This window comes from Ranitomeya variabilis, chromosome 6 (assembly GCF_051348905.1).
Source record: "Ranitomeya variabilis isolate aRanVar5 chromosome 6, aRanVar5.hap1, whole genome shotgun sequence".
In the NCBI taxonomy this organism is placed as follows: Eukaryota; Metazoa; Chordata; class Amphibia; order Anura; family Dendrobatidae; genus Ranitomeya; species Ranitomeya variabilis.
Window position 1 is genome coordinate 318,826,004 of NC_135237.1, and position 13,151 is coordinate 318,839,154.

Genomic DNA, 13,151 nt, shown 5'->3' on the forward strand with positions numbered 1-13,151 from the left:
AAAACCCTAACCAAATACAAAGCCATCCACAACCTGTCTCCTCCATACATCTGTGACCTCGTCTCCCGGTACTTACCTGCATGCAACCTCCGATCCTCACAAGATCTCTTTCTCTACTCCCCTCAATCGCATACAAGATTTCTCTTGCGCATCACTCCTATTCTGGGACTCTACCACAACATATCAGACTCTCGCCTACCATCGAAACCTTTAAAAAGAACCTGACCTACCTCTTCCGACAAGCCTACAACCTGCAGTAACCACCGATCAACCAAACCGCTGCACGACCAGCTCTACCCTCACCTATTGTACCCTCACCCATCCCTTGTAGATTGTTAGCCCTCGCGGGCAGGGTCCCCTCTCCTACTGTACCAATCGTGACTTGTATTGTTTAAGATTATTGTACTTGTTTTTATTATGCATACCCCTCCTAACATGTAAAGCGCCATTGAATAAATGGCGCAATAATAATAATAATAATACCCAAGACATTGTATTTTGACACCCAATAAAGTTCAAGCAACTCCAAGCAACTATAGACCCATAGTCATCCTTAATTCGGATTTAAAGATTTTTACATGCCTCCTTGCAAAGAGATTAAATCTTTGGCTTCCGCACTTGATCCATAGGATCAAGTGGGTTTTGCTCCTTTCAGAAAGGGAGAAGACAATACTAAGAGGGTGGTTGATCAGGCTGATGTTGCTATCAGAAATGAGGTCCAGGCACTTCAAAGTTTAGACTTCAGAAGGCTTTCGACCGCCTTAACAGGTCTTTTAGGTTTGAGATATAGACAGGACTTTTGGGGTATGAGGGCCTTTCATGAATGACAACTTTGCAGGCTTTATACTCCTCTCCATTGACCATCATGTTTTCCCCCCAGGTTTAATATATTAAATGAAACAAGGCAGGGCTGCCCTTTATCCCTGCTCGCTCGATGTATAGACTCTGACTGCAGCCATTAGGCATAATATAGACATTTTGGGTATGGAGAGGTAAGAGATACAGTTTTCAAAATCACATCATTTGCGGATGACGTTCTCCTTACTCACTAACCAGCATATTATTGTTCTGAATCTCAAATGTGTCATTAAGGAGTTGGTCGTACTTTGGGTTATAAGATTAATTCAACAAAAACAGAAGTGTTACCATTCAACATCCCCCGTTAGGAGCTAGACCATCTTAAAATTGCACTATAAATTTTGCTGGGAAACGGACATTATAAAAAACTTGGGTAAATTTATTCTCTTCTTATAAAACCCTTTTTTCCCTATAACTTTCTGGCTCTATTTAGGGATTTGAAAAGGTTATTGGTTAAATGGTCCAACCATTCAATTTTGATTCTAGGCCATATATCGGCAGCAAAAACGACCCTTATTCCTAAACTGTTAAATCATTGAGACCCTCCCTGTTATGGTTCCATAAGGAGAACTTAAAGCCCTACAAGCTTGTATAATGAGATTTATATGGAATAAGCAACATAGAATTTCTAAATAAATATTTGTCTCTGGTAGAATGCAGGAAGGGGATGTAGTCTGTGCTGGATGTAAAAATATTTCTGGACTAGGCACCTGAGGTAAGATTCCTTTGTGGGATTCTACGTGGGCCTACAATACATGGCCGGAAATTGAAAAAATTGTGGCTGGCTCCGATTCACCCGAACTCTCTGCTGTGGTCTTAAGCCCCAATTAGGGTTCATTCTCCACTATTGGGCCTGATGCAGCTTACCAGAGATCTTTGGATCTCCTACAGGACGCGAGCTCTTTCTTATCAGCATTCTCCTATGACATCATTCATATATCATCCCTTGTGGTCAGGCAGTCTAGAGGCATCAATGGTTTTCCCATGGATCACTGCTGAACTGTTTAGGGTTGCCGACACAGTTGACAGGACTACACTGGAAATTTTTCAGTTTGAATTTTTAAGTCCAATTACCCCATAACTGATCGTGAATTTCTACAATATTTGCAAATTAAGAACTTGGCAAGATCTCTTTATGGTTCCTATAAAGTTTGAAGCCCTACACATTTTTACATGTTACGTAGAAAGGGTCCACTAACAGGGCTGGTGAATGAAAAAAAATATATATATATTCATTCCTCGTCCACTGCACTGACTGTTCAGGCAGCAGAGGGCGGTGCGCACTAATCGCGTCACCGCGCCCTTTGACCTGAGCGTCAGTGCAGAGGATGCAGAAGAGGCAGCGGGGGCGATGGAACGGGGAGCAGGTGAATATAGATCACTGCTTATACTCACCTGCTCCTGGTGCTCTCCCTGCTTCCCCAGCAGCTTCTTCCTCTAGTGAGCGGTCACATGGTACCGCTCATTACAATAATGAATATGCGGCTCCACCCCTATGGGAGTGGAGTGGGGTCCATATTCATTACTGTAATGAGCGGTACTATGTGACCACTCACTACAGGAAGAAGCTGCCGATGCCGGGGAAGCAGGGACTGTGCCTGGAGCAGGTGAGTATGCTTAGACAGCTGCCGCTCCACCTCCCCTGCCGACCCCTGGGTATGACTCGAGTATAAGCTGAGAGGGGCAATTTCAGCCTAAAAAAAAAAAAAAAATGGGCTGAAATTCTCGGCTTATACTCGAGTATATACGGCGCGTGTGTGTGTGTGTGTGTGTGTGTGTGTGTGTGTGTGTGTGTGTGTGTGTGTGTGTGTGTATATATGTATATATATATATATATCACATTTATAATAGTAATAATTAACTCTCCCAGAGGTAATTGCCCTTTGACACTCATACATGGCAAGATGGGAGAGATTTCTGGGAAGGAGACGCTCCCATCATACTAGGCAGACAATCTGGGTTGGAGCAGAAAATACCTCAATTTGTATCAGGTATGAAGAAAACAAATACAAAATTCTTATGTTTTGGCATCACACAGCAGATTTGCTTAACTAAAATGAACCCCCAAATGTCAAATCTTTAGTGGCGCTGTGGCTCATCAGTTGGAACCTTAACCCATTTTTTTGGACTTGCAAGATCATAGTGACCTTGTAGGAAATAGTCAGAGCTCTGATTCAGGTGGTCTTCACCGACATCACATTAGATCCCTGGGTTTTCTTACTCAATGTACCCCCAAAGGGGATGGGCAAGAACTCCTCTACAGTACTTCACCTATTAACTGCTGCCAGATGTATGACTGCATGTTGTTGGAGAATTACCCTCCCCTCCTGACTAGAGTACTGCAGCCGAGTGTGCCATGTACGTCGAATGGAATATTTAACTGCCACTTTAAATGTAAAATACACCAGTTTGCGGCGGTGTGGGCTCCATGGGACTATTATTGGGCGTAACAAATTGGTTATGCCATTGTTTCTATCTTCTTTAAACTTTCCTACCCTTCCATTCCCCTGTCCACCCCTCAGTGTGTCTTTTGTCACTCCCCTATAACCTGATGCAAATCCACGAAGATTATCAAACCCATCCTAGTGTGTAGTCACGGATAGTATGCATTTTCTGCTAAGGTTTATAGGTGATCTATGTGATTTTGGTATTATTGATGGAAACATGTTCTAATGTTTTTTATTGCAAAAAACTTTAATAAAAATTACAGTTAAAAAAAAAAAAGTCCAAAAAGGATTTTGCAAAATGCGGACAGCAACGCCAGTAATCAAACGGTCCTCTTATGTACGCAGATATATTGTCCATAACCAGCAAGGGTTAACAATATAGCAAGCCAAATCAGTATGCATTTTCTTGCAGTAATGCATTGCTATGATTGCGAGGTTAGGATTTGCACAATAATATACTGGTTTTGAGTGATTGTTTCTTTAAGATGTCCGGACGCATGTGAGGGAACCTCTAGTGTAAGTGGTTGCATTTATACAGCAATGTAGAGTCAGGGGATTGTCGTTCCACCCATAGTGCAGTTCCCATTGGAAGTGACAAGCAGATAACACTTTACATGAGTGGATTTACCGACGACAGACGAAATGGTTTAAAATCTGCATGTCACATGCGACCAACAAACAAGCTATCTACCGTTCGTGATTTCTCCGGTGGCATGTTTAGATGATCATGGACTATCGTTTAGGAGATTTTAATGACTTAAAACAGTAAAAATTTGTCATACCGAAGGGTTTTATGGTTTAGAGCAGCAGCAATGTGATTAAAAAAATGACCTGTCACCGGGTCAAAGCAAGCTAGTGTTTTTTCTCTTATTTTATACATGCTGCTTCTTTAAGTATTCTGCATTTATTTTTTTAATCCATTATAGGTTTGAACACTTGACGGGTCAGCAGTAAAGACACAAGAGCAAAAACTGGACATGACCTGGTGACAGATAAACTTATCCTCATTCATACTAGAAAAACATTTGGGTGGAAAGACTTTGTAGCATGAAACACTAAATAGCCTATACAATAAAATGCAATAGCTGGGCAGATTGATAATTTAATGTAGAAATATTCAGTACAACATGTCTACTGTAATCTGGGTTTAGAAGTCCAGTAGGCAGTCCTACTTCATGATCGACAGCTAGCCACGCGCACAGGTTGTCAGTCACTTTAAGGGAGATTTCCCATGAATAAAGTACATTTTAATTAATAGATTTTAGAAAAAGAAATAAGTTCCACAGCGTCTGGGCAGGGAAGGAAGCAAGAGAGCATACAGATATTACAGAAGGGGATGGCAGCTGGTTAATGCTGTGAGGTAAAACCACAAGTTTTTAAACAGACTAGGACATTTTTTTCCTTACAAAAACCAGCAGCTGTGACCCCAGACTGTAATGTCGGTATACGCTCTATTCCTTCCTCTCCTGCCCAGGAGCTGTGGTATGATCAGACCCAGACATTACACAGCAGGGGCACATTTAGAAGATTATCTCAGCACAGGGGCATTTTTTAACACATGTAATGTGGAACTTATTATTATTGAATTATTGATCTATTAAAGTGTACTTTCTTTGTGGGAAAACCCCATTTAATAGGAGCACCTAGTTTTTTTTTTGCCACTAAATCAAATCTCATTCTGCTCCGCTCTGTAAACTGCTGTCCACAAATAGCACTGAAAGTTTAATATGACAATTTTCCTTTAGAATGCTGTCCCTTTAAATAAGACAACCTGTTTAATAGTGTGGCAACAGATATTGTTACAATAACTTGTTAGTTCCGCACTTAATGCGATCTACAAAACAGGAATAACGAGCCATATCTTCATGCACAGAAGAAGATTCTTGATGGGAATCTATCTGCAGGGCTTTGCCAACTCATCGGAGAGCAGCGCAATGCAGGCAAAGAGAATCTGAATCCAACGATGTATCACTTAGTTTGCTGGGTGCAGCCGTTCTGACACAAACTGAGCTTTTAGATTTACAATGAAGCAGAGCTGAGAAAGCTAACCCTGCCCACACCAAGCTCTGTGTGTACAAAGTCCATAGACCGTGAGCTGGTTATCACAGGAGGGGGCGCAGCCGGACTAGTCCGCCAATGCTAATATCTCAGTGATAAATCCTTCACAGTTACTAAACAGCAGTATGCACTTTGACAAGCGAGACATTCCTGAATTCTGGGTTTCAGCCTCTAGCTCCTGCTGTCTTCAGATTACATAGCAAAAACCTTCTGACAGATTCCCTTTAAGACTTCTCAACACAGATAAAGTAAATGGTCTTTACTTCAGCGATTACCAAAACATCCAGACAATCCAGAAGGAAGCAAAAGAAAAGGCAGCGGATAAGAGTCTCTTTAATGTGCATGTGTAGCCAGCTTATTCGCTGTTGCCTAACAACTACAAGGAATAGTAAAAAGAAGGGAGTTAAAGAGGAAGGCGGTGTCTGGAAGCCACATGAGTACAATGAATGGGGAGCGGACATTTCATGAAAGGATTCTTTGTCACTCTCAGATGGATGGAAGGAAGCGGTCTTTCAAAGAACAAGTTTATTTCATGATTTACCCCAGTTGAAGACGCTGAGCATTAACTACAAATTGCTTAAGATAAGGAACAAAACTATGAATAACTTTAGCAATTTTGATCAGCTTACACATTTATGTAAGGGTTTGTCCACTTTCACTTTTCAAATCCTTAAAAAAAAAAAAAAAAAAAAAAAATTGCAGTTCTCCCCATCGTGGGTACTTAATCAGCCTCCAATTCCTGCTGCAGTGATGGCACCCTGACTGACATGTGACTAACAGCCAATCACTGGCTGTAGTGGATCATTGCTGTAGACAATTGGCCACAGAAAGCACATGTCCATTTGTCAGGATGTCATCACTGCAGCAGGAAGAACCAGAGGGCGACAAGTGAATGGAGAATTTTTCCCAGTTCAAAGATCGGCACACTTTCTGGGCAAGTAGAGTACAGCACTTCGTAATCTCCTATAGTTTGGAATGGTAACGTGCTAACCAAAGTGCTCTGAAGGGGCTATGTGCCAGGTGTGCCAATTTTCTCCCCTTTACTACGAGACACACTCACAGCAGTGATTGCTGTAAATTAGGATCTTCTGATGTAATACAGGACATACCAGTGGTGCTGAAACTGAGAAGAGGCTGCTCACACTGCAGCCAACCATGTCTGTCTGATCTAAGACTGAAGATACCAGGGATGAGGAGGTAAGAAGAAGTGGTTGCTCACACTGCTGTCCACCTTGTCTTTCTGATCCAATACTAGAGATAACAGGGGTACTCAGGTAAGAGGAGACTGCTCACACTGCTGTCTACCATCTTTCTGATCTAATACTGGAGATACCAGGGGTACTCAGGTAAGAAGAGGCTGCTCACACAACAGAGTCTGTTGTTCTGAATGCGGAGTGGCTGCTGTGATCTGTAGATAACATACCACATAATCTCAAGCCATCTCCAGATTTAACAGCTTTATCTGAAACCTGAGGTAAATCTTCACATAGTAAAAACAATAAAACTCAATAGTATGTAAAAGTTGTACAGCCACTTGCTCAGATCTTTACATAGAACATTTTCCATTTCCTAAATTTGGTATAACAATTCACAGAAAACAAAACATTTGTACTTCAGTAAATTATAGCTTTAAAAAATGGCTGTTGTAATCTTGATGCCCATAATATTAATCATTTGTAAAGGTTCCTCCACTAATTTTCAAGCTTTTTCCTGAGGCAGGTATTAAATGTGACCTAGATGTGAAATCAAGACAAAGACTATTCCTCCAAAGTGGTCACAGTCAGATCCCATGATTAGATTATGATATTTGACATGACAAGTATATGAAACGGGTGGAGTTAATGGCTTCAATTGACGGTCAAATGAGGGTCATGACCAAGTAATGGATTCATGGAAGCATCGGTTTTCCTATGGCTGTACTGTTCTGCTGCTACATTGCTAAACCATTGCCATTATGAAGTCACTTATTAGCCAGTGACCTGGGGCTATTGGTCTACCTATTCACAAATACAGGTGGGCTTCCACAATTAGGATATTTAAAATTAAAAAAAAAATGAGTAGAAACCTACTTCACTATATAATAAGATCAAAGTGTCAGCTAATACAACAAAGATCAGAATTTTTTGGCACAAGCCTGTCTGCATTGTAAAAGCAGATGTATCTAGAGGACACTTCTATCAGAGTAATTGTGGCACTTATATGTAACCAATTTTGAACATACTGCATAATGGATCAGGAGGAAACAATGGTGAAAATTTGACAAAAGAAATCATTTTAGCCAATCAAAAATCTTTTGTGCGTTTAGACTTGGCAATATAATGTACAGAATAATAGATAAAGTTAGAATAAGAGCTCACTGGGTTGTCTCCAGAGATGTGCAGTCGGAGACCATTTTGGTGAAGTCTGAGTTGGAATAAAATGGACCGACAGACATAATAAATTAGGTACAGTACAATGCAGGATGTGCTGTAAATGTTTCCATAATAATTTGGGACAGTTAAGAAATGTCCTATAAATGTCTGTTCTGTTCCTGATCTAAGGATCTGGGCTGTTGGTTGAGATGAATCTGTGCTGCACTTTATGCCCATGCTCAGCAGTGACCAGTGCTGTGGAGTCAGGTAAATTGAGGAGTCAGAGGTTTGGCTTAACGACTCCACAGACCTGGCTGTCACTATTCTATGTACTACCTATTTTATGCTTTAAAGGGAATCTGTCAGCAGGTTTTTGCTACCTCATCAGAGCCGCATATAATGTAGGAAAAGAAACCCTGATTTCAGTGATGCATCACTTAGTTTATAGTTGCAGCAGTTGTGACACACCACAGCTGTGTGTACATTATGTATTGATCGTAAGCAGCTAATCAGTGCATGGTTGTGGTTTGACCGGGAGGCACAGGGATGCTAGTCTAACAATGATCATCTCCTGCTGGTAAAACACTCCTTGTATTGAAAAAGCACACACAGCCCACTAAGTGACCTGAAAAGTCAGTCTCTTGAGGTCCTTCGATTAGAAATCAAAACCTGCTGACAGATTCCCTTTAATTAGTATCTCGTATATTAGGATTGATAGAAGCGGTATTAAGCAGGACGATAAGCAGAGGATAATAAAATAACGAGGGCATGAAGTCAAAGAAAAAAATCCATTTAAAATAAAAGAATAAATCCTCTATAAAATGAGATAGCATAAGTACAATAGTAAGTGTGCGGGGGAAAAAACAAAGCAAAAACCTTGATCTGAATGGTAAGGAAGAATGACACATTGAAGGAGTTTGCAACTAAGGCTTTCAAAAGAATACAAAGATTTTAGTGGATTTCCAGTTTCTGTATCTCAGAGGGCTTTTTCATTCCTTATTCTTATGACGCTTCAAGGAAGAGATGAAATATTACAAAAGCCACAGACAGAGAACAACAAAAATGTCCCTATAATTTCCATTAATGATTGCACACAGGCAATCACCAGCTACTCCTTGTTTTTAAGAATAAATAGGATCCCCTCCAATCACACACATTTATGCCGTATTGGATTGACACGTTAACACCTGCAGCACAGGGTAACCTACAACTCTCACCTGTGAAGATCATCGAGCGTTCCTTCAATGGCTGGGTCAGGATTAAGCCGGAGAGCATTCTGCTTTAGGTTGAGATGTGTAAGATCTTGACTGTAGAAAAGATTCTCCGGGAGGTGCTCCAAGTTACAACAGGATAGGTCTACCGAGCTGATCCGCTGAGATGCAACCTGGAGATGGAACAATGTTGTACACATCAACTTTGATAACCTTGTAAATAAAAATAAAAAATCTCATCTGCCCTATTTAATTAAATTTTCATAGAAGCATGATCTAAAAACTTTTGCATTTATGTTATACAGGAAAATATAGAAACAATTACTAAACTGCTGGCCCATTGAACATTTGTGATTATTTTTGTTTTCTGAATGCTGTTGCTACATCCAAAAATCTTGCCTTGTTCAAGTTGCAAGTGGCAAATACCCATTTACACAGACGACGAGAAGATGCCATTACCAGTATTGTGTCTGGGTGGCTTCAGGATGAGACTGCTGGGGGAACAAACCACTAAAGACAGGCTGCAGAGCACCAAAGTACTGTCATTAGTAAACTAAAACACTTACCGTATAAACTCGAGTATAAGCCGACCCGAGTCCCCTAATTTTGCCACAAAAAACGGGAAAACTTATTGACTCAAGTATAAGCCTAGGGTGGGAAATGCAGCAGCTACTGGTACATATCAAAAATAAAAATAGATACCAATAAACGTAAAATTAATTGAGACATCAGTAGGTTAAATGTTTTTTTAATATCCATATTGAATCAGGAGCCCCATATAATGCTCCATACAAAAAATATGCCCCATATAATGCTGCACAAAGGTTAATAATAGCCCCAATTAGATGCTCCATAGAATAATATGCCCCATATAATGCTCCATAAAGGTTGATGGCCCATAAGATGCTCCATAGAATAATATGCCCCATATGCTGCTGTGCAATTTAAAAAAAAAAAAAAAAAAAAAAAAAAAATGACACCTCTCGTCGCTGGGAGCCAGGTGCCAGTGTCCTGAGCAGGCAGGGACACCGGCGCGCTATGAGGGTCAGGTGCCGGTGTCGCTGCTGGCTCTGGCCCCCAACACTTGCGATATTCACCTGTCCTCCGTTCCACCGCTCCATCTTCCTCTGCAGTGACGCTCAGGTCAGAGGGTGCGATGACTCAATTAGTGTGCGTGCCGCCCTCTGCCTGAACATCAGTGCAGAGGAAGACGGAGCGGCGCCCAGCGGTGGACTATAGCAAGTGCCGGGGTCCTGAGCGACGAGAGAAGAGTATGTGATTTTTTTTTTATTTTTTTTTAAATTGCAGCAATAGTATATGGGGCAAATGTGTCTATGGAGCATTTTAAGGGGCCATAATCAGCATTTGTGCAGCATTATATGGTGCATATTTTAATATGGAGCATCTTATGAGGTAATAATCAGCATTTGTGGAGCATTATATGGGGCAAATGTCTGTATGGAGCATCTTATGGGGTCATAATCAACATTTGTGCAGCATTATATGGGGCATATTTTGTATGGAGCATCTTATGGGTCCCATCATGAACTGTATGGAGCATTATATGGGGCTCCTGATTCAATATGGATATTCAAAAACACTTAACCTACTGATGGCTCAATCAATTTTACTTTTATTGGTATCTTTTTTTATTTTTAAAATTTACCTGTAGCTGCTGCATTTTCCAACCTAGGCTTATACTTGAGTCATTAACTTTTCCCAGTTTTTTGCGGCAAAATTAGGGGTCTCGGCTTATACTCGGGTCGGCTAATACTCGAGTATATACGGTAGTTGAACTACTTATGGCTCATGCATTAGCTAACGGGTATGCTGAGGTCTTCGCTAGACATGTTTTAAGTTTTAAAAAGGTCATTAAAAGCCATATCAACACTGATAGAAAACAATCAACATGTGATTTAAAGTGAAACGGTCTGCAGAACCCTTCAAACTATTTATTTATAAGAGCATGTAACTGTTCAAAAACAAGTCAAGCAATGACTTTACATGGCCAGTCCATTCCTCCATTACTGAGAAAACAGCGTTTAAATAGATATGCAAATGAGGCTGTAGAGCCAATATAGATCTGAAACTTCTGGCAGAGTAGAGCTGAAGTGACAAAGGCTTCAGATCTACAGCTTCATTTGCATATCAATTCAAATGCCGATATCTCACTAAAGGTACCTTCACACTAAGCGACGCTGCAGTGATACAGACAACGATGCTGATTGCTGCAGCGTCGCTGTTTAGTCGCTGTGTGGTCGCTGTAGAGCTGCCACACAGACGGCTCTCCAGCGACCAACGATGCCGAAGTCCCCAGGTAACCAGGGTAAACATCGGGTTACTAAGCGCAGGGCCGCGCTTAGTAACCCGATGTTTACCCTGGTTACCATTGTAAAAGTAAAAAAAAAAAACCACATACCGTATTTTCCGGCGTACAAGACGACTTTTTAACCCCTAAAAATTGTCCCAAAAGTCGGGGGTCGTCTTATACGCCGGGTACGGCGTGTGCAGGGAGCGATCCTGGATGGTTCCCAGGGTCTGAAGGAGAGGAAACTCTCCTTCAGGCCCTGGGATCCATAGTCATGTAAAAAATAAAGAATAAAAATAAAAAATATGGATATACTCACCCCTCCGAGAAGCCTGGCTGTCACCGCTGCAAGCATCTGCCTCCGTTCCTAAGAATTGCAGAGCGAGAAAGACCTTCGATGACGTCGCGGTCAGGTGACCGGTCACATGAGCGGTCAGGGACCAATCACAGGACAGTGACGTCATCGAAGGTCCTTCACGCTCTGCAATTCTTAGGAACGGAGGCAGATGCTTGCAGCGGTGACAGCCAGGCTTCTCGGAGGGGTGAGTATATCCATATTTTTTATTTTTATTCTTTATTTTTTACATGACTATGGATCCCAGGGCCTGAAGGAGAGTCTCCTCTCCTTCAGACCCTGGGAACCACACGCTGTATAAGATGACTGGGCGTATAAGATGACCCCCGTCTTATACAGCGGGCATATCCCAAATTCCATATTTTATATGGAAAAGTTGGGGGTCGTCTTATACGCCCAGTCGTCTTATACACCAGAAAATACGGTACTCACATTCCGGTGCCCGGCGTCCGCTTCCCTGCACTCCTCCTGCATCCTGTTTCAGCGCCGAACATCTCCGGCATCTCCCACAGAGCACAGTGGTGACGTCACCGCTCTGCTTTACGGCCGGCACTTACACAGGATGCAGGAGGAGTGCAGGGAAGCGGACGCCGGGCACCGGAATGTGAGTATGTGGTTTTTTTTTTTTACTTTTACAATGGTAACCAGGGTAAACATCGGGTTACTAAGCGCGGCCCTGCGCTTAGTAACCCGATGTTTACCCTGGTTACCAGTGAAGACATCGCTGGATCGGTGTCACACACACCGATTCAGCGATGTCAGCAGGAGATCCAGCGACGAAATAAAGTTCTGGACTTTCAGCAACGACCAGCGATCTCACAGCGGGATCCTGATAGCTGCTGCGTGTCAAACACAACGATATCGCTATCCAGGACGCTGCAACGTCACGGATCGCTATCGTTATCGTTGTAAAGTCGCTTAGTGTGAAGGTACCTTAACGGAGAATCGGACTGGCCATGCACAGGTATTGCACTAACTGTCTTTGAAAAAGCTACATGCACCTATAAATAGTATGGTAGGTGAAATTCTGCTGATAGATTCCCTTTAAGTACAGCTGGAGTAAGTTCTTAGAGCTAGCATGTCCAATATGTGCTTAAAATATGCGACTACCAAGAGATATTCTGATGATCCCTTATACAAGTTGACATTCTGCAAAAGCTGAGCTAGCTGCAGTCACTAATGCAGGACTCCGGCGGTTATCTCCATGCCACGCAGCAGTGATGCACCAATAGCACTGCGGGTGCTTTATGATCAGATTATTGCCACTCTCTAGAATTCCTAACAGGATTTGACAGGGAGAGCACCACGTCAACAAGGATGGACCTTGGCCAAAAACTAGTTGACTCAGTTATTTTTTCTTAAGCAAACAATTAGTACAGGAGTAAAGGTAAACTGTATTTTCTGCTCCCACTCATGCCTCGATGACAGTGCCACGTGACCACAACCCTCAGGGACGAGGATCACGAGGAGAAACACAAGTGTTTTATTACTGTTCATTTGTGAGCATTACAAAACTTTGATTCCCCTTAGACAAGAGGCCCATATCTTCTTCGGGCATTCATC

The 13,151-nt window shown here is 41.9% G+C and overlaps 1 protein-coding gene across 1 annotated transcript in view; it reads right to left on the reverse strand.

Annotated features, from left to right (window-relative positions):
* PHLPP1 (PH domain and leucine rich repeat protein phosphatase 1) overlaps positions 1 to 13,151 on the reverse strand; it is a 118,389-nt gene that overhangs the window by 50,057 nt on the left and 55,181 nt on the right. Inside the window, exon 4 of the mRNA XM_077269745.1 lies at positions 8,932 to 9,098. Coding sequence (XP_077125860.1) covers positions 8,932 to 9,098 — 167 coding nt within the window. The remainder of the gene's footprint in view (positions 1 to 8,931; positions 9,099 to 13,151) is intronic.